General features: G+C 46.3%; 1 protein-coding gene across 2 annotated transcripts in view; it reads right to left on the reverse strand.

The window, feature by feature from the left end:
- SMAD3 (SMAD family member 3) overlaps positions 1-3,681 on the reverse strand; it is a 67,166-nt gene extending 63,485 nt beyond the window's left edge. Inside the window, exon 1 of one of the 2 annotated variants that reach the window (XM_056499486.1) lies at positions 3,136-3,681. In XM_056499486.1, coding sequence (XP_056355461.1) covers positions 3,136-3,341 — 206 coding nt within the window. In that variant the 5' untranslated portion in view covers positions 3,342-3,681. The remainder of the gene's footprint in view (positions 1-3,135) is intronic. The other variant, XM_056499485.1, reaches the window with a different exon arrangement.
- Positions 3,682-22,120: the final 18,439 nt, after the last annotated feature.

Here is a 22,120-nt window from a genome sequence, read left to right on the forward strand (position 1 = left end):
ACAAACACCCAGCTGGCTGAGCTGGGTAGGTGTTAATGGCACACTTGTCCTCAGCTTGGTCTGAAAAGTGATAAAAATGCTCACCCTGAGAGCTGGGCTTTCGAGATAATGAAACTCTGACAAAGGATGTATTTTCACGAGAAGAATGTGTGTTCTCAACTTTACCACTCAATACAGAATGAAAAAACCTTTCTGCCAGGGCGATCCAGAACCCACTTTGACACCAAAACCACCAGCTCAGGGCACAGAGGTTTAAAGAAAGGTCCTGGTGGGGCAGCTGAGCCCAGAGGAGGAGGGAAGGAAGATGCTCTAAAGGAGCCACACTGCAGCACCAGCACCACGAGAAACCATCAGATGGTCTGAGGCAGTTTTCAGGTGGAAATGACTTCCTCCTCCAGCAGTAAAAACAAGGAGGAAAAATCCTTCTTGCCAGGAGAGTCTCTGAAATCCTTGAAGGCCTCTCCAGCCTTTTGCTGCCTGCCACAGGTTCTCCAACAGAAAACCTGGGGTGTCTGTCACATCACCTCTGAAATGGAGCACTTGGAGAAGCAATACATGCTGAGCAAATACACAAGCAAATAAACAAATCCCTGTTTACTAATCTGTCAGGAGATAGCATGCAGTACATGCTTCCAGATCCCAGCAGATAAACATGACAGCAGGAATACATTTGTTATTCTAATTCCTTAACCCTACGAGAAAACAAATCTTTTTTTCCTGTCCTTTCTTCAAACAATCCCACCTGATCAGCCCAGGAATTTGCTGTCTAGCCCTCATTCCCACTCGAGCCCTTTTCCATGTGAAACTTGCTCCGTCTCATGGATACAATAGCTAATTTTGGACTTACCCTGCTCCTGCTGGGCCAGAGTCATCACTGGCATGGCTCCACTGTAATTCAGTCTACTGATGCATTACAGACAATGCACAACATGAGCTAATCCTTAATGATGCTTTTCCCCCCTTTCCCCCCTCCCCAACATATTATTTGAGTAACTAGTAAAATGACACACGTAAAAATTATTAAATGAAAAAAAGAAATACAAACAGCAAACTAAAACCACGCTAAGATCATCTTGCAAACACTAATTTCAGATGACACAGTAATCAGATTCACAGATACATTAGGATGAGCAGTGCAGCCCAGAGGAAAAGGCACAGCTCTTAAAGTCACAAGGCCTGGGCAGAGCTGCAGCTCTGCACTGACTTCAGAGATTGTTCCACGTTCTCACACCATTCCCCAGCCCCTGACACACAGATAGCAACATCTCAGCACAGGAAACCTAACCATGCTCATTCATAAACAATAACAAAAGCACATACGAAGTTGTGTTTAAAAACTAACGCCAAGGTATAAGGGGCTCCCACCAGAACAGACTGATCCTCCCCCACACCGAGGTTTAAGATCTGCAGGATCCAGGATCTGTGTCATAAATTAACATAAAATGTTTTAATTTCTGCACAGATTTTCTTAAACAGGGTAGGAACAGACGTTCAGTAGGAACAGCCAGGACAATCTCTGAAGGTGAGAATATTCATCACTTGTGATATCTGCTTGTGCTGTTATTTATTTTCAACCTTTTTTTTTTTTTTTAATAAAGCATTGTGTTCGGCCCAACTATTTTCTTCCTTTAAATCATAAAATATCAAATCCTGCCCTATCTAAACCACCTTGTTAGGAGTCACAGAAGTTCCACGGGACTTCATGCTCTGCTCCCTAACGGGTCAGCATCAGCCAGACACAATACCCAGGTCACAACAGCAGGGCTGCTCCAGCAATTCTCTTCTTTAGAAATGCTAAATATTTCAGGGAAGTGTTTTAAAATAGGGAATTATCTACGTGGAAAGTACGTTGCTTACCAAGAATTTTAAAAATATAGGTTTTAAGGCGTTTGTATTGTGCGGTGGCTCTACAGGTTTTGATTTCTGCTTCAAGTAGAAGCCGGAGCAACTCTAACAAAGGCTGAGAGCTCTCATTTGCATTGCTGGCCAAAATCTTAGCCACAGTCATCCAGCACCAAAAAAGATAAGGAGGCTTTATTTTTCCTTTTAGAAAAACACTACAGTTGTTGGAAGAAAATTTTAGGAGCTCCAAACATCCACATTTCTAAGCTACTTGCTTCACTTTTTCATGCAACAGATGCTGCTTTGTATCAGCTCCTGCATATTAAATCATTCTGACAACCAAGAAAGCATACATTTGTTTGTGCCAGAGAGAAGCATGAATACACACACACACACAGATATCTTCTCACGCAGAAGCACACAATTATGCAGCATTCAAATATTTGGGATGAACTTTGGCCTTTGCTTAAAAAAAAAAAAAAAAAAAAAAAAAAAAAAAAAAAAAAAAAAGTACTCTCAAACAACAATCAGGAACAGACCTAGCAGTCATCTGGCTGAGCTCACAGAAATCAACAATCTGCAGCAATCAAACACCACTTGTGGGCAGCCATTTGAAAGTTACTTGGGAAATTATTCTTAGATGGGATAGTTTTATATACGTCTTTTATCATTTATGGTGGCCTTATGGATCGAGGTTGGAAGGGAGATTAAAAATAAAATCTATGTTCATTCAAAAAATGGAGAAAAAGATCAGTTATATACATCCTCACGTATGTGGGGATTTTTCTGCACTCCAAACAACCTCCTCCAGCCCTGCCATTTGCACTCCCGATTTAAAAAGTAATTCGAAAACACCAGCAGAGCAGAGCTCTAAATCACCCCTTCAGAGCAGGAATATGGAAGAAGCCAAACAACCCAAACAGAACCGTTTTCCTGACGCGTTAATCCCAAGAAAATCTTAATGCAACAGCACTCGAGAACACGCTGAAACTTCTGACAATGAGCGTACCCCCGGTGAGTGGAACCGATCCGCAGCGCTTCCAACTTTTTCTTCTTTTTTATAATCTCGGCTGGAGTATTTTCCCCACTACGTCTTCTCTCTCTCGTTACTAGAGAGTAATTCAGTTCTGTAGCAACTACGGGGTTTTTCTGAACTAGGTAAGGAGCGGGCAGACAGAACCAACACCGCCCCGAGCGCGGCAGGGCCGGGACGCGAAACGAGCCCGGTCCGGCCGTGCCCGAGCTCGGGGCTCCCTGGGGCTCCCGGTGTCCCCCGCACCCGCACCCCGGTACCTGGGGATGGTGATGCACTTGGTGTTGATGTTCTGCGTGGTGATCGCCTTCTCCAGCTCGTCCAGCTGCCCCGTCTTCTTCAGCTTCTTCACCAAGCTCTTCACCGCCTTCTCGCACCATTTCTCCTCCTGCCCGTTCTGCTCGCCTTTCTTCCAGCCCAGGAGCCGCTTGACGATGGGAGGAGTGAAGGGCAGGATGGAGGACATGCTGCCTGTGCCGCGGGCTCCGCGCTCTGCCCGCCGCCCCCCGCGCTCGCTCCGCCGCCTCACAGCGGGCAGGGCAGCCCGGCCCAGCCCAGCCCAGCCCAGCCCGGCCCGGCCCGGCCCGGCCGCTCCCCGCCCCGCCGCTGCCTCAGCGCCGCGGGCCCGCGGCTCCAAACTTTGCCCGGAGTTCGCCGCCTCTCCCCGGCGGCGGCGGCGGCAGCTCCCTCCTCCTCCCCCTGCTGCCCCGCTCTGTGTGCGCGGAGAGGCGCCCACTCCAGCTCATTCCCAGTCTGTCTCTCATGCAAATTGCCTGCTGGCCGCCCCGGCCCGGCTTCCACCCCCTCCTTCCCTCCCAAACACGCCGCCGAGGGAGGGAGGGAGGGAGGATGGAAGGAGGGCGGGGAGCGGCCGGGCCCGCCGGGAGCTCCGCGCCTCCATCGCCGCCCGCGGAGGCCCCGGCTGCCTCTGGGGATCGCGCTGCGGGGCCACAGCCAGGCGAGAAAAGGGAGAAAAACCCAGGAGCGGGGCGAGGAGAGGGGCCCGGACAAACCCCGCCGAGGGGAGGCAGGAAAATAAAGTGTAAAGCCGCACAAGTGCAAAGCCCGTTCAGTGAGGGAAGGGACTCAGCGTGGCTGCAGCCCCAGCCACGGGCATTTCATCCATGCAAAGAAAGATGTGTTCCCACACAGACACCTGAACACGGCTCGGCCAGCCGTGCTCAGACTATCAGCTGCTTTTTTTGTTCCAGCCCCTTTAATTTACTATTCCATTCCCTCATCTTTCCACCCTGAGCAACAGGTACCCGAATAATTTTTGCCCTGTATCAGACAAAAACGACACCCTGGAGGTGTTTACCGCCGGAGCTGGTCAGAAATTCTCAGACGGAATATTTTTGTCAGAGGACGGCAGTGTGTTCACATCTAGGTGTTTTGTAGAGATGCTTCGGTTTGGGCTGACTCAGGGTGGCATCCAGGTACATTTCCAGTTTCTAACTTTCCATCACTGGGCAGACTGGGTTGTCACACTCCCCGGTCTCAAGCGTGCTGAAAGGCAGTCCAGGTCCTAAAAAAACATATAATTATAAACTTTAGCTCCTCAAAGCAGCAGTTCTCTGTTAAACTACCCCAAAACGGTGCTGAGCAAGGAGGCTCAGAGGCACCTGCAGAGCCACCAGGTGCCTCCAACCAAGGCTGGCTCCTTTTCTCAACTCCAGCTGCTTCTCATCTCCCTGCAGCAGCTGCCCAGGAGCAACAGGGTGAAAGTTTTTGGGGTCATGCTCCCGAATTCTGAATTTTCTAGCTGAGATATGCTTCCCAGTTTTCTCCATCCTATCAGAAGGGATGATGGTGAGCCCGAATTTGGGAAGCCTGCGGGGCTGCTCCCACACACGGTGGTTTTTCCCAACCCACGTTCTCATATTCCAGCATCCCCAGTAACCCAGTGGGGAGACTCCTCTCCTCGAAAGCTGCCATCCCAAAACTCCTGTGCCTGTGGATTTGGAGCAGCCAGCCACCCAGATTGCCTCGTGGCAGCTCAGCATCCGATGGGATCAGACTGCCTTGGCTTTCACAGGCATTTCAAACATGGGCTTTTACTCCAAACTGACAGTACCAATTTTTGAAATATTAAAATTGGATATAAATTAAATACACCCTTCTCTCTTCTTTTTTTTTTTCTTTCCCCCCTTCAGCATTCTCACATCATTCCCAACATGCATTCCCTGAGTGTCTTGAATTTTGGAGGCTCACCGCTAACATTTTGGCCTGTTGCCCTGACCCAGTTTTTGGCTGCTTCGGTTGAGATGCCTGAAGTACAAAGATGTGGAAGCCCTGTAGATGATCCCAACATTGTTTGAGGAAATATCTCCTCAATACTTCTAAAGCAATGCAAAAAAATTATTGGTACTATTTACACTAAAAGCAGGATGCCTTGCTAGTGCTCTTGACTCACTGTATATTTCTGTTTTGACAGAATGCCAATGCCAAGTTTCTGATAGTTTGTGATTATTTAGGGATCTGAACTCTTATTTAAAAGTTGTTGTTCACAGCTTTAGAAAATGGGCTGAATATGTGAACCAAGTGAAACATAGATGGGGAAGTTAGGTACATTTTTTTAATGCAGAAATATTCTAACTACATTTTGAGATGGGGTGAAGTTAAATAATCTTTCTCTATTGTCTCAGTTCTTGGTCTAGCACATTTTGCAAGCCCAGAGGCTGAAGGACCTGCCTCAGACCTGATAAGTCCATATTACATCAGGGTGATCTCAGAGCAGATTTCTGTTCTGGGGACCAACATTTTCTGGCTGTTTTGGATAGGAAACCATGGGCACCATTCCACGCTTTTTCCATCTAGAAAGATTTTGATAATACTCAAATCTCATCACTACACTCAGAATTCATGTTGTGACCTTGGTTCAGCAGAGCTTCTAGAATTTTCTGTCCGTATTCATGGGCTGCTCTTCACTCCTCACAGTCATATCACGAGTCATGGCCTGGGTACATTTGAATAAGGGGAAGGAGGGGAAGAGCTGAGTGGTTTGCTCGTGCTTGTACAGTGATTTAGTGGCAAAAGGGTGAAGATAATTTGCTAAACACTAAACCAAACTGGGTCTCCCTTGCTTACAACCTCTAAATGAGGTGTAGGCAGCTAAACCACTGATCTAAACTCTGGGCCACAGCACTGAAAACACTCCTGAAAACAAACAAACACTTGGGCTTGGGATGTGGGATACATTTTAAGCTTAAGGCCATGATATTTAATGGAACAGCTTGTGTGCTTGCTGGGGTTACCTGTCAGAATGAACTGTTCTATGAAAATATGACTTTCTGAACCCCTAGACAGTAATCCTTTATTTCAGAGAGTTTTGGACACTCTCAGAGTGGAAAAATTAACAGGAAAAGCAGGACTGTCCCAATTCTGCGTGGTCTGGATCCGATTGCTGGTTTACAAAATGTCTGACGTCTTGGAAGCCACCACTAGGCAGAAAAAGTTTATGCTTCTTTTTGTGATTGTGCTCATTTTTTGTGGAACAGTTTGTTCTTTACTTTGAAAAAGTCATTATCTTTGCTTGTGTTTAGAATTGTAGAGGTTCATGGCCACAGTTTGCTCTTACTGAGAAATAAAGATACATGTAGTCTGCAATGGTATGAGGAAACCAAACACTTCAAGAAAAAACCCAAACCCTTTACAGCTATTTTGAATTTCTTAACCTGCTACTAATACACTAGCACCTTAAAATTACTGAAAAATAACACCTGCATACCTTGGGTTTTGATATGATTAATGAATAGGACCAGAATTAAAATTCTCCTTTCACAAAGGGAAAAATCAGGCTGTGCTTCAGGAACAATACAAAATTAGCATGAGAAACAAGAAGGTGTTCACTGGAACTCAGCTGTGCATATATGTACCTTTATCAAAAATATTTTTAACGGGCTTCAGAGACTGCAGAATTGTTCTGTGCTTTGCTCCATGCTCCCTCTATGTCCTGTGAGTAGTGAGAAGGGATTTTTGGGGCAGACAGGAAGGAGGTTCAGGGCGAGCTGGAACAGGCAGGATGGAGGCAGCGTGGCCAGAGCACGCTGATCCCTGCCTGGGCTCGGGCTCTCAGGGAGCCTGGTGCCTGCTCAAACAGCTCCCAACGTGCCACTGTGGCTGGCTGAAAATCAGGGAGTGGTTGAGAAGCAGCTTCTGAGGTGCTGCCCCCATTTCTACCTCACTGGCTGAAATATTAAATGTAATTTCCTACCTGTATGGGAAAAGGAATTTGACAATTCCCAGTGGACAAGCTGAAAAGCTCACAGCAGAGAGCATGATAGCCTCAACTCCTCTTGTCCAGTGTTCTCCATGAAGGGTGAGATGGGTAGCACTGAAAATAAAGAGTTTTAAATTGAGTTATCTTCATTGCTTACCTAGTAAATAAGGGCTTTATGACATTTAACTTGGAACCTATGTCAGTATAATGTGCATAAACAAGGGAAAGTGTGGGAGCTTTCCCTGGTGAAGGTAATGTATATATATCTACATGTGTAGAACAGCATTTATATGCAAGCAAACCTATCTTAATCACTCAGAACAAACCTACAGGAAAACAATTTCTAGTGTGAGTCACCAAAAAAGCGAGGCCTTTCTAAGTTAATGTCTTCAGCATTAATGTCAGCTCTGTGAAATACACAGCTCACTCAAATCCTTGCAGGGTACCACAGCTATTCTTCTCTGCAGATGAGAAAACATGCACACACAATAAAAAATTGTTTTGTTGGAAATTCCTAATGCTTCAAACACACAAGCCAATTCACCTGCCTGTTCCAAGAGGCTCTGTGGTGCAAAAATCACACAACCACTTCTAGTTAAGCCAGAATCCTTTCTGTTACCACGGCAGCACCTCTTGCCTAAGGAAAAAATACAAGGCAGCAGCACGTCCAGAGTGATCCTTCTAAAGCACTCTCCCAGTTGCTGGCAGTTATTTGTGTAGGCGCTCCTGAACTAGAGCTGACCTCGCTGGAGAGCCTTGGACAGGCCATTCCTGCACTCCAAAACCTCCCTGCTTCTGACTTCCATTTCTGAGTAACCTTCCCCAGCCCCCACGGCCCATCTGGGGCACAGGACAGAGCTACTCTGAAGAAGAACTGAAATCATCCACTGAAAAGAACAATTCCCTCGTTATTTCCTTTATGAACCCTACGGGTCTTGGGCAGTGTTGATGTTGGGGCAGGTGAGTGATCTCCCAGGAAATGTGAGTTTTCCCTGGTGTGTCACAGTGGGATGTGAGGCAGCCTGGGCCTCAGGGGGTGTTTGTGGTGTGCAGGGAGCTGGGGGGCCCTGGCTGCTCCCCTGGGGTCGGGGCTGCTCGGGGCACTTGCAGCTGCACGGGAAGCGGCCGAGCTGTGCTTCAGTGGCATGGCAAACATGACAAACACCTTCAGAGGGGCACAGGGCACTCCAGCCCTGCTCCATCCTGCTGGGCAGGGCTCACAAACACCTTCAGAGGGGCACAGAGCACCCCAGCCCTGCTCCATCCTGCTGGGCAGGGCTCACAAACACCTTCAGAGGGGCACAGAGAGCCCCAGCCCTGCTCCATCCTGCTGGGCAGGGCTCACAAACACCTTCAGAGGGGCACAGGGCACTCCAGCCCTGCTCCATCCTGCTGGGCAGGGCTCACAAACACCTTCAGAGGGGCACAGAGAGCCCCAGCCCTGCTCCATCCTGCTGGGCAGGGCTCACAAACACCTTCAGAGGGGCACAGAGAGCCCCAGCCCTGCTCCATCCTGCTGGGCAGGGCTCAGATCTCACAAACACCTTCAGAGGGGCACAGAGAGCCCCAGCCCTGCTCCATCCTGCTGGGCAGGGCTCAGATCTCACAAACACCTTCAGAGGGTGCACAGGGAACCCCAGCTCTGCTTTTTCCTCCTTTTTTTGGAGGTTTGGCTTTCAAATCTTAATAGGCCCTTACATGGGAACTCCTGGCACGGTTTACAAGTGTCCAATGTGTGAAGTGAGACAGAAGGCAGTAGTCTGGAGGACAGTTTTTTGTTTGGTTGTGAAGTTTCATGTCAGAAAATAAAACATCTTGATGAGGACACCACAGCATCTTTCCTGCCTGGCTGTCAGAGCACAGGAAAGGGACACACAGGGACACAAAAGCCTCCTGAGGCTGAGCCCTCTCCTGAACCACAATCACTGGGATAAGGCCTGATCTAATCTTTCCAAATGTGCTAACAGCCTGAAATTAATATGCTTTTAATTAAGCTGGAGATAAAACTGTCACTAGAGTGGCCACCCAGTGGGATGTGCTGATATCCTGAGGGATGGAGTGGAGGATTTTCAACACCCAGGTGTGAGGAGGCAGCACCTGCATGCTCAGCACTGCCCAGACTTTGCATACAGGGAGCTGCTGTCAGACTGCTCTCAGTGTGACTGCACACACACACAAAAACATGGCCCTGTCCATTCTGGCAACCTGGAATTTCATGGGGTTAAGAAATAAAATCCAAATTCTCAGTTTTAGGGAACTGTCCTCATGAGATGTGTCCCTCCTCTGGTTGCTGGAGGGAGTGAGGTGCTGGTGAAATTCCACACTGTCTCCTGTAGTACAAAAAGCACCAAAAGCTGCAGTCAGGAAAAAGAGAGGAATAGGCCAGGCCCCAAAACCAGAGGCTCATTACAGGTAACACAAAAACTCCAGCTCCCAGCCACAAACATTTATTTGAGATTCCTTTCCCGTGTCCATATATGACTGTCTGTCCTTTCTGAATTCCTTGCTGTGTCTGCACCCTTTTCTTTGCCAGGGCACATCTGGTAAAGTCTTTGCTTTGGTTTTGAAGGGGCATTTTCTATCCAGCTGAACTTTAAAAAAGCTCCTGAGCAAAGGCTTTGAAGGAGTAAATATAAATACATTATTTTTATGAATAGGCTCCTGTTTTCACATATTCCACTTGCAATGGCTTCTTGTCCACAGCTGCTGGCATGTCCAGCCCCTGTGCAGGAAGAATCCTCTTCTGGAGGAACACACTTTTCCTTGTGCACAAGGGATATTCTCAAGGAGCATTTTAATGAAAAAAATCACCTGTATTGAAGGACTCAATCCCACCAGTCTTGGAAAACAGAAACCAGCCTGGCCAAAGTGACCCCCCAGCACTGCAGGGAGATCCTGATCAGGTTCAAACTCTGTGCCTGGCATGGTTTGTGCTGAACTTGGGCAGAGCTTGAGGCTGCTCACAACATCCATCCACGACACAGCAGGGAACAAATCCCTTGGATCCCAGCCCTACCTCACCCAAAGCAAGTGGGAGTTGACTAATTGCAATTACTATAGAGTTTAGTCAGTAGTTTTTATGTGGTGGTGGTGGCTCCCCTATATTAAAACCAACAGTTAAAGGCCACTTCTTCATTTTTGAGGTTTACTTAATTAAGTTACCTTTTCTCTCTTTTCTTAAATTCTTTTAACCTAAAATGCATCAAAGGCCTCACAAAGGGACTGTCACTCTCATTTAAACCAAGAATCCTCTTTAAGGCAGCAGCAGCAAGGAGTGGCATGGAATTATTTGCCCATGAATAATATGTTAATATTTATACATAGCTTGCTCAGATAAGGGAAACAGCTTGAAGATTTATGGGAGAAGCTCAGCATGGCCATGCTCTGTGAGCAACGTTTCAAGCTCTGTGTGGAATCCCAGGTGTTGATTTTGCCTCCTGACAGTTTAATGTGTAACCCAAGAAAGTGCATTCTTCAAGATGAAAAAGGGGGAAATCTAACCACCACAATCTGCCTGCTCTTCCCTTCCAGGGGTTTCACTGCATTTTGAACAGAGCACAGTCCCTTTACTGTTGGGATCCTCAAACACAGCTGAGCTGGAGAGAGTCCACAAGCTGTGCATGTAAACATACAAAAAACTTTGGGTTTATTTTTTTCCTTTTGAGTTCCTTACTGTTGCAAAAATGCAGCTTTGACTTTTCATGACATTTTCATAAAGCTCAAGTCCTACTTGGGCAGTAGAAATGGCACAAATGGGAAGAGAATGACAAGGAAATGCTCTGTGTGTGTGAGAGGAGGGATGTTTACTCCTTGTTTATTTGTTCTGGGGAGAAATAAAGTGCTTTGTGTGAAGGCTCCTTGCAAGAGAGGCTGAAACACTCTCAGGGCCCTGTAAAAGCATTGCTAAGTTTGTCAGCAGAGGGGAAAGAAATCTGGGCAGGCTGCCCTAAATTAAAACTAAACTTAAATCAAATTCAGTTTAAATACACAGAGTAGTGCTTGGTGTGGGGGCTAAAGGCAGAATTACCAACTCAAAAGCTGAAAACTCCTGAGTGAAACCTGTTCAAATGGGTCTGAAATTGAGAAAATAAATTAAAATAATTATGTTTCCCTCCATCAGCTTTTGCTGTGTGTCAAAGGGGTCATATTTCCTACCTTGTCTTGGCCCAGGTAAGAGATGAGATGAGGTGAGGTGAGGTGAAGTGAAGTGGAGGTTCTGATGCAATTCTGTCCTTCTGGGAGTTCAGGATTTAAGGAACATCACCTGTGTGAGCTTGCAGTGAACTCCTGAGGGGTGGGGACAGTGCAAAAGAAACCACAGCTGTGGAGAAAGTCCAACTAATTATTAATTCTTAATTTACCTGAGATACTGAAGAAATTAAGGATTCTAAGGATTCCCATTAGGATCCTACACATTTATTCCTTCTTTTAGGATAAACTAACCAGCATAACTTGGCTCTGGATCAAGATTTCAAACCAAACCTCAGGGCTGCCTGCATAAGGCTTCCTGTTGGTTTTGAGATGAGATTTTGGGGATCTTTTTAAATGAAAATGTCACACCACTGGTTCCAAGGCTATCTGTAATGTATGAAAGTCCTTTTTTCAATATTGGTGGTCTTTCCCCTCCCAAGTTGTTGGGAGTAGAATTGAAAATCACGTGCTCCAGCACTTAGAGAGACCCTGTGAAGTGAATGGAAGCCAATTTAGGCAGCTGGGTACAGCCTGGATCGAAATTTTCAAAGGCACATGTGATTTTTATGACCTTAGGACTATTTCTTGCCTTAGGAAATCTCTTTCATAGCTTAACTTCAGATACCTCTTCACAAACCCCTGTCCTCTGTTATCAGCACTCACAGATGTCCTTTATAGATTCACCTATTTGAAAGTCCCTGAAACAAACTGTGGGTGCTGGAGGGGGGAGTGCAAAGCAAGGAGATCATTTCAGTTACCTAACATCTATTTGACTTAGTCATGCAGAACTGTAGGGAACGATGATTAAACCAAAGCCTGACTCTTTATTCCCGTGTGATCACTGCCATTATCTCTGCTATCAAGGTTGATCTGACAGGAACTTTTATTTACAATCAGCCACACTTCTTTTCTCCACCTACTCCAAAGGCACCAGAGTTGTTGGTTGTTTGTCCCCAACTTGCAGAAAGTAAAATGTAATTTATGCCTCCAGTGCAATGAGGGAGCTGAGGAAAAGAGATCTGGCTTCTTTATTCTGGGGGGCCTGATACAAAACCCATCACAGGTAGGAAATCAGGGGTTGTAAAGAATCCCAGCATCCCAGAAAGGTTTGGGTTGGAAGAGACCTTAAAGCTCATCCCCAGGTTGCTCCAAGCCCTTTCCAACCCAGACTTGGACACTTCCAGGAGTAGGGAACTTCTCTGCTTGGGGGGGAAGTTTGAAGGTTCTTGGGTTGAAAAAACCAGGATGCTGTATCTCAGTTATTAAATGTCCATTGATTCCTTATTTTCTCATACACATTCATATTTCAAAATACATATATTTTTCAGTATCCCTTGCAATATTACATAATTGTGGTGTAAGCCCAGAACCTTTGAACTTTGTAGGCAAACTCCTGAAAGTAAGGATATTTTTATAATGAGAGAGTACAGAAAATAGTAACAATAATCACTTTAGGCAGAAATTTCATTATGCTACCCACTTATGGGATGTGGAATGTGCTGCTGGATGAAGGTCAATGAACAGGTCCATACCTCAGCTCTGCTCCATAGGGAGTGACCTCATGGCCGACCTTTCCTTCAGTGAAGCTGCCTCAGGAGAAGTGATTCTCTCAGCTGCTGTGCCATCACTGCCCACATGCAGCACTGACAAACCAAAGGGTTCCCAGAACTTCCTAAAGTGCTGCTCCATTCCTGAAAGAAAGGAAGCCAGGTTAGAAACTCAATTTGCAAAGGTTGTCTGCAGCTCTGGTTTTTGGTTTGGGGTTTGCATTGCTTTCTGGGTTGTTTCTTACGAATTAACTCAGGCTTGCTGAGGTAGAGATTGAGGCATGTTTGAAATGAGTCAACTTGTTTTTAGGTCTTCTGACAATTCTGAGAATTGTGAGCTTTCCTCAGAGTCTCCTGAGCTGTGACCTGAGGATCTCCTGGGTCTGAAGCACCAGACCTCCATGGTGACTGAGGAAAGGGGGCTGGGGAGGAGGCTGTGAGGGTGCTGTGAGCAGGGAAGAACACCTAAAATCAAAGTAATTTCTTCATCATCAATTGAGGCTTTGATGGAAGGAGAATCCTGAGAAGGACCATTGCTGCTGAGCTGTAGAGAGCCCTGCCAGGCAGGATGAGCCAAAGCTGCTGCAGTGCAAGGCAGGGTTTGTGTGGATTTATGGAAACTGAGAGTTCAGTCTTTGCTCTGCCTTGTGTTGGAACTTGGTAACCTGAGGGACTCTTCTACAGAGAAATTTGGATATTCTGGGCCCTTTATTTTATGAAATGGGCTTCATTTTATGAAGTACTAGTTCCATTTTATAAAATACCTCTGAAGCAAGAAGGGAAATGGGGCAAGTTGTGAAATAATTCTCTGATCAGCCACTCAAAGCCCCATGAGATCCATTATTGTGACAGCAAATCTCCCTGTTGTGTGTGCAAACTCAGTCCCCACTTCTGTGCTGTCATGGCAAAGCTCAGATCCATCACACCCTCCCAGCCCCTCGGGCCGTGGCCCATTGTGGGGCTACCTGAGTATGTGAAACAATGTTCTTTCCCTGCTTTTGGGATGTGGACAGGCCTCAAGTCAGGGGAGAAATGTGAAGGCAGCCACCCAGATGTTGCTGCTACAATGGGAAGACAGAGCCTTTTGTCTCTGCTGTCACTAAAACTACAGAACAATTTATCTGATCTGTGCATGGAGCAACATTATGTGTCTTTCCATTGTGTGCAAACATTTCTCTTGCTTAAAATGCTACACTTAATGGAGCAGTTAGTCCTGAAAGCTACAACGTTTGGTATTTCTTCAGTGTAATTAATGCTGGAAGAGACCAAGTCACCAGTTTGCCAGTACAGAGGATTAAACTTCCTGTTGCTACTTGTAGAACTCCATAGATTATGTGCAGTGCTTTGCACGAGTACAGTGAGACCTAAATACCTTACAGTCTATTCATCTCTATCAGATAGAACTCCCTCCTCAGCTAAATCATTAATAAATGTTGTCTGAGTCATTAACACACCAAAACTGATGAACACTGGACAGTTGAGATGAATTTAAGGAGCAGAAAACTGACAGCAAACTGTCCCATTGCCATCCATCCATTGTCACCCTCCCAAAGGAAAAAAAAAAAAAAAAAAGGAAAAAGACAATGGATTGTTCAAATGACAACGGGGTGAGGATGAGGAGACCAAAGCCAACAGAGTTCCTGGTAGCAGTGCAGGTGGAGCAGGGCAGGACAGGCAAAAGATGTGCAGATCCAGAGGAAGAGAGATGCTGGGCTTTTCCAGATGCTGGGCTGGGGACAGGGGCTGATGGACAGACAGGAGTCACAACCAGGAGTCTGACAACAGACAGGCTCCAACCTCAGGGTCCCTGTGCACAAACAGAAAGGTGGGTGGCAGCACTGAAGAGAGAACACAGAGAGGCAAAGGTGAAGCTGAGGAGGGGCTGGATTTCCTTGCCTTTAAGGGATTTTATAGCCAATGATATGTTAATGTGTGGTGCCAAAGTCAATATAAACTGCAGAGAAAATCAGATCTGTAGTGGTCGAGGATGTGGAGAAAAAGTCGATTGTATATTTAACAGGAAGCCAGGGAGATCAAAGAGTTTTCAAAATGGTTTTGTTTTTAACTGATACCCTGGCTTTATTTTGTTTAGATTGAGCTGGGGCCTCTCTGAAGAGGATGAAAGGAGAACAGAAATGTGTAACAAAGACATTTCCCCTCTCCTTAATAGTCAAGGGAAGTTGACATCCCTGTCAAGCAATAGCACCATTATATGCAGGGCTGCAAGAAAGGAAGCTATTTTATCCTTGGGAGGAAAGAGAAATGTTATCTTCTAGCAAAGAGGTGAAGTTCTGCAGAAATTCAGGGCTGTTAATAGACTGTTATGACAGGGTGCAATTTGATTTCCAGTGAACAGTGTGTGTCCCAGGCCTGAACACTCCCCAGTTAGCAGAGATCAAACAGAGCACAGGCACAGCCTCCTCTCTGGGAACAGATCCTTCCAAACCCTCTGCCTGTTTTAAGGGTTAAATTAGATTTTTGCTTTTAGCTCTTTTCAGCTCGACATGAAGGGATGGTTTTGCATTAATGGAAGTGGCAAAGTCTAGCCTGTAATGAATTAAGACAGAATAATATGAGACTCTGCAAAGAGAATTTTCTAAAAGATCTTCTGTAAAAAGGAACATCTCATAACACTTATGGAGCAGGCCTTGGGCACAACATTTTTGAATTAATTAAGTGTATGCTTAAATCAAAACACTGAATCATCTTTATACTTTTTTTCTTGGTACAGAATGGATTTGAGTGAATACTTGAACACGTATTTGCTTTGCAGGACTTTGAACTTGATGTGCATCAATACCCTGCTTCAGTTTCATCCCCCCAGTGTGCAGGCAGCCTTATGAAGCTGAAATCTTAACTTCCAGTTACAACAGGATACTGAAGATTACAGATTAGAGGATACAAGAGGAAGGGGCTGTGTCACAGAAGGCACATATGTCCTCCCTGCTTCAGAATGAGGAACAAACAAGAGGCTGTTTCCCATTTCTGCAGCCCCAGCTGCTGTGAGTGCCAGAGCCTCAGCAGCCCCTGCCACTATTGCTGCAGTTAAGGTGGTGCCAGCCTTTCCATCAGAAACCATTTAATAACTTGGCCACAAACACCTGCTTCAAGCTTAGCACTGAAAATGACATTTCCTTCCCACCCTCCCAAAACCACACAAGTATTTTCATGCAGAATATCTATGATTGATAAAGTTTCCTTTTGGGTTGGTACCCCCATCATTTCCAAACCACTTTGTACCTCTGAGTGAGCTGTGCCACAATCCTGTTTATGGAGACCTGCAGTGCACAGAGCATGACAGGAATCATTTATGGTAGGAATGATGGCCTCTCAGGTATATCCTAAATCACTGTATATTCATGATTTCCCTTTTGCTGTATTGTGCAGAGGAGATCAGAGTGGTCTCAGCATCATCTTCACCCCCACAGGCCTTTCCTCCCTCTCTGTTCAGGCTGTCAGCTAAACCTGTACCTCCACAAGTCACTCAGTTTGTCCTTTATGGCTTTCCATTTAATGTTATGGCTTTAGGGACATAGGAAGCAGCCATGCCTCGATGCCTTTGCCTGCTGGCAGAGCCTCCCTCCTCACCCTTATCCAAATACCACAAGCATTCAGCTCCATGGGGGAATGGTCCCAGCCCTGGGAAATGCTGCCAGGCTGGGAGCAGCATGGGGTCAGCCCTCCTTCCCTGTGCTCTGCAGCCCTCATGTGAGAGCAGAGAGGCTGTGAAACCCCATCTTCCTTTCTCTACCACAGCTGTGGTTGAGTTGATGAGTTTTTGTTCCCCTTTCTGGCATGTGCTCCTGCTCCTGGCTCGGAGGGATGAAGCAGTGCTTCCCTCCTCGCTCCCATGCCATGGTGGCAGGCTGGTGACTCAGGCAGCCTCTCTCACCCACAGGCAGCTGCCTCTGGGCTTTGTGGTCTCTGCTGAAAAACGCCAGGAACCTTCACTTCACCCAGCCTAACCCCAGGCTTTCAGTGCTCCCCGTGGGACTGAGCTTGTTTTCAAACCCTAGAGCCTCTTTGGTTTCAGGGTTACCCGTGGCTCTCTCGAGCAGCTGTTATTGATCACCTGGGGATCTCCTGCTCTCCTCCTCGAGGCCACGTCCGTGGATTGTTTGATGCATTTGATCCATGCTTGGATGCAGGTGGAGCACCCAGACCTGGTTCAGGGCAGAGCACGGGGCAGGAGCCAGTGGGAGAAATTCCCACTGAACGAGGAACCAGGGTCCTGAACCTGCCCTGAACCAGGACCAGCACCAGCAGAGCCCAGGCTGTGCTCAAGAGCTCCCATCCCTTCCCAAAAGGGCATTTATTCCATACAAACACTCAACACATGGTTGTGGCCATTGGCAGCTCATTTAGGTCATCAGCTAGAGGGAGGGGGGCATGAAATGGCACTGGAAATCCCACAGAAATGCTGAGAAAAACAAAACTACCCTCAGAATACTTGGCCCTTTTTTTTTTGTCTCGCTGAATAAAGGAAATTTTTCTACTCTCATCAGAGAGGGGAAGAAATTACATTGCCTGTAGTAATGGTGCCCAGAAGGAGGAACTAACCTGGTTCACTCTGGTGGAACAGAGAGCTGAAAGTTGCTGAGGTGTGGAGGACTCCTGTGCTGCTCACACCGGCTCCTCTGAAACAACATTCACCAAATCAGCACAGAAAAATGCCTGGCACCAGGCACCAACCCGGGATAACACAGCCCAGCAGGAATGCAGCCCTCAGCCTGACATTCCTCTGAAGATGTGCAGCATTCCCTAATTCACCTGACTTGATTTTAAGGAATAAAAAGTAGATTAGATCCTAAAGTACACAGTTATATACAAGTAACACCCTTCAGGGGCTCTGAAGCTGTGACCCTTGCTGCCTGCTCCTGTCTGACTCCCTTCTCCCAGGTGGAATTTCATGCCTGGGAGATGCTGCTGCTTTGGGAAAGGTTGGATCTACCATGGGCACGATGCTGAGGCAGAGCAAACAGGTGTCAGGAGTTTCCAGCCCTCCTGCTGCCACTGAAAGGTCTGGGGAGCCCCCAGATCCCTCCCCGTGCCAAACAAGCCTTGAGGGATGGCCATGCTTTGTCTGGAGGGGTTTTGCAGCTCTCAGGGCCCAGCTGTGCTCCCCGGGGACCAGACAAGGTGATCAGGTCACAATGGCATGGGGAGAGCTGTCTGGAAGTCAGGAAGGGCAGAGGAGCCCGTGGTCTGGCCGGGGGCTCAGGGAGATGACGATCTGTACACTCAGGAGTTTATCATTTCCGAAAGAACACCTTACTCTATCGGTTCCCCCTCCCTTGTCATCAGAGAAAAACTCACACTTTCCTAACTGAAAGTTCAGTCTAAACATAAATGTCACTGAAAGCCCAGTGAGACCTTTGCTTCTCTGGTTTCACTCTCCTGAGCTGTGGGGAAGATTATGCAACAGGAACACTGGGGTGACTCATCTTCTGGCATTGCAGTAAATTAGGAAATGTTTGCTGCGATCTTGTAGGGCTTTCTACCGGCTATTTGTGGGCTGCTTTTTTCTTTGCCAGTGTCTCCAAATCCCAAGTGCTGCCTGTTGCCCTTGTCTGAGCTAGGAAAAGCTCCTCAGTAGGTGCTGCAGCTCAGCTCTGGAGCAGAGGGTAACGACAGCAGCTGTTGGAAGGAAATGATAAAGAAATTCTGAATGTCCTTGCTCAGCATTTTTGCCCCCCTGTGAATATTTCTTGCAAGTCTTTGAATCACTGGCTTTGTTTCTCTGCTGAAACTTTTAACAACACTCTCAGGCATCAGGCTCTAAGGGGGTCAAGGAGATTTTCCTCCCATGTTTGTTCCTGAAGCACAAGGCTTGTCAAGATCACAGAGACTCTTCTAAGAGAGTCTGAATATGTCAGAGGAAGGACAAATTGAATGTAAAAAAAATCATGTCAGGCTCATCCCTCCCTCTTTTCAGCTTCTTTTGGTTTAAGGTTCAAAATAAATGTGTACTTGTCTTGAAGCATAAGAATTCACAAGGTGAGCCTTCCCTTTCCAAACCTATGGCAAGAATTTCTGGAAGAAAACTTCACAATAAAGATAAATACTAATACTGTGAGATTGAAAGTAAACCCATCAGGGCTGGAAACACTATGAAGGACATTAACCAAGCTTTTGGTTAAGATGTGTGATGCCATAAATAACCCTGACGTAAAGATGTGATTGCCTTTGTTGCAATTTCATTTCTTGTTACTCTTGGTACATATCCTTAAAGGATTAGAAGAGAGAAAGTCAAACTACATCAGAAATTCCACAAATGCCCCCTCACTGGTAAAAAGTCCAGTCCTGAGTTAGGATTTTTCTGAGCTACACAGCCTATTGTGGTTGATATAAACTGAAATTTCAGGCTAATAAAAAGGGGCATGAGGTTCTCAGCTTGCTCTGTACAGTACCTAGTTTTTTCCAAAAAGGAAAGTATGAACTTACTTTGCCATGGAAATCAAGTAAGGCATCAAAGCCCAAATTCCTAAGGACAGTATCTATCAGTTTCTTTGAAGCAGACATTTTTATGACCAGCAATGTTAACAAATCCAAACTAAGTATCCAATCTGTCAAGGAGAAAAATAAGTTTAGAATGAAAGTAAGTATTGCTCGTTAAACTTTAATGGCAAGGCATTTAAAAGAAGAAAACCATCCATTATAATGTTGGTAGAATAGTGTGTTGTCAAATTCCCCAGAGAGGACTTTTATCATGATGTTTAAATATATTAGACTAAGGGATGGCTGTTACTTTGTTCTCTAAACAGGAGACTTTTTAGAGGAAAAGTTTAACAGCAATATATATCCAGTGGTTAAAATTTCCCTATTGCCCAGCAATTAAAAGGAGCTGTTGGATATTAATCCTACCTGTCCCAAAGGATGTGCTGAGGGAAGAGCTGTGCTGATGCAAAGCTGAACCAGGCAGTGTTTTCCCATCCAGAGGGGAGCACAGAAGAGCCTTGAAGGGGTTATTCCATTTTTTTGGGATCTGCAGGATCAAGGAGGTGTGTGATTAGCACTTTTCACTAGCAGGAGAGCCATTGCTTTAGGCTTGGTAATGAGTTTAGCCCCACACTGATAAACCCTGAAGCTGAAGAACCTTTGCCCTCTGATCACATCCCCGTTTTGTGTCGCAGCTTTTCCCTGATTTTTGCAGGTGCACACAGCCAAGGCACATCACCAGCATCTCCTGAGCATTTCCTTTACTGGAATGCTCTCCTTGCCATGATTCCATCCCCCATGTTCAACACACCCTCTTCCCTGAGTCCCTTTTTCAAGGCAGAGCTTTTTCCACGTTTCCTTTCCTACCCCCTCACTTCAGTGATCACAACAGGGTCCCTGACTCAAGCCAGCCCCACTTCTGCCAAAGCAGAGCTTTCCCTTTAAGGCCTGTTTATTTTTAAAAGCTACATGGGAGGGATTCCATCTTAGTTATAAACTACTTCCACACCCAGAAATCCATCATAAGAAATGAAAGAGAGCTGCAGAGCTTCAGCCCAGTTTTCTCTTGGGGAATCTCAGTGATGTAGAGGCCAAGAGCCCCAGGCATGGCTGTGTCCCAGCTGATGGATGCAGTGCTCAGCCCTATCTCCAGCATCTCCACCAGCCTTTGAACCAAAGATTACCACCTCTGCAATCTTTAATGATTTAATACCTTTAATATCACTGTCTCATCTCACTTTCTTTGGTTGCAAAACCCTATGAGGTCACTCCAGCAGTCAGACGTGGCTCTCAGAGTTGAGGCTGCAGCTCTGCCCTGATGCCAAGCCTTGCTGAAATCTTTGCCAAACTTTCATCACTTGAGCTGAAAATTTCACGTCAAAGGCTTGCCATAGTCTGGTTTGCCTTGACAAGTGAAACCATTCTGGAAGGAACCAGAGAAGACACAGACCTGATGACCTGTCTGTCAATTTACTTGACCCCCACAAAAACATTCATCACAGATTTTATTGCCACGTCCTTGTCTTCACTTTCTATCAGCATGCAAGCAAGACCTTATTAAGGGGTGAATAAAGGTGATGGAAGCTATAACCTGATAGCTCCTGCTCCATTTGCTGCAGGAGATGAGAAGCATGTAGTGAATTAAGGAGGAAATCAGAAAGAGAAGCAGTTAATGCAGCTGAAAACCAACCTGGGAAAAATGTCTGTAAAATCCTTGTCTCCACCACAGAATTTTTGAGAGGAATTAGGCAAGTCAGTTGGATGAAAGATTCCCAGATCATCACTAAATATGCATTCTGCATTCAGCAAGTTCCTGAGGGGATCTGAAGACAGTGGGGATTTAAGAAGGGGCCGTGATTGCTCACACATCCAGACCCAGAGCTGCTGAATACCCTTAAATGTGATTTCTCTCTGCCTCAAATGTCATCTAGAACCCAAGCAAATGCCACCCCCACACCTCACAGGGGAATGTGAAGAATAAAATTTGCTACTGCCTGTCATCAGTGCCCCAAGAGCACTCCCAAGGAAATGAATAATTCTGTGTTGGGAGCAGGATTTGAATTTGAGCAGCAAGTGAGGCACGGGGGCTCACATTGCACAACCAGGAAGAAAAGAGGGTAAATAATGGTTCACTGAGCAAGTTGGTACATGGGAAGAGACAGGAGCTCCAGGAGGAAAACTGCAGAGGCAGAGTAAGAGTAACACCACAACACAGGGGCACAGGAACTCAGACTCAGGGAGCATCCTCCCTTTTCAGGGCACTTCCACTTTTGACAACTTGACTGATGAGTGCTTGATTTTGATGCTTAAGTACCAAAATAAGTATTTCTCTGAAAAATAAGCATTGTCAAGATCAGAGACAAGGTGAAGACACCTTACACACAGCAAAAGGGTTGGGGTCACTTTGGGCTGGAGCAGATTTTTTGCTTTTCAGTCTCTGCCCACAAATGGTGCCCTGCCTACACCTCTCTGAACAATTGTCTGAAGAGTTTCCTGTTCTCAGAGCTGCCACAAACCTGGGCACAAGCTGCTGTGTTTGCTGCTCTTTGTCACCTCTCTGGGGACACCAGTGGGCAATGGACCCCTGGACGTGTTCCACACACAGATGAAGGCCCCTCACTCAGCAGTGACACAGGCTGGAGTTCATACAGCACATTTCATTTCTTCTCCTTGAGATCTGAGTAGCTCTGTTCCACCTCCATCAACAACAGCCTTCATCCTGCCCATGGCAAATGGCAAAACTCCCACTCGTTGCACAGGGAGCAGTGTTGGAGCACTAGATTTTACTTTTTTCAGCTGGGTTGTGTGCAGAGACTTTTTGTCAGGCCCAGCAGCAGCATTGGGAATATC

The sequence above is a fragment of the Oenanthe melanoleuca genome, chromosome 10, assembly GCF_029582105.1.
Source record: "Oenanthe melanoleuca isolate GR-GAL-2019-014 chromosome 10, OMel1.0, whole genome shotgun sequence".
Classification (NCBI taxonomy): domain Eukaryota; kingdom Metazoa; phylum Chordata; class Aves; order Passeriformes; family Muscicapidae; genus Oenanthe; species Oenanthe melanoleuca.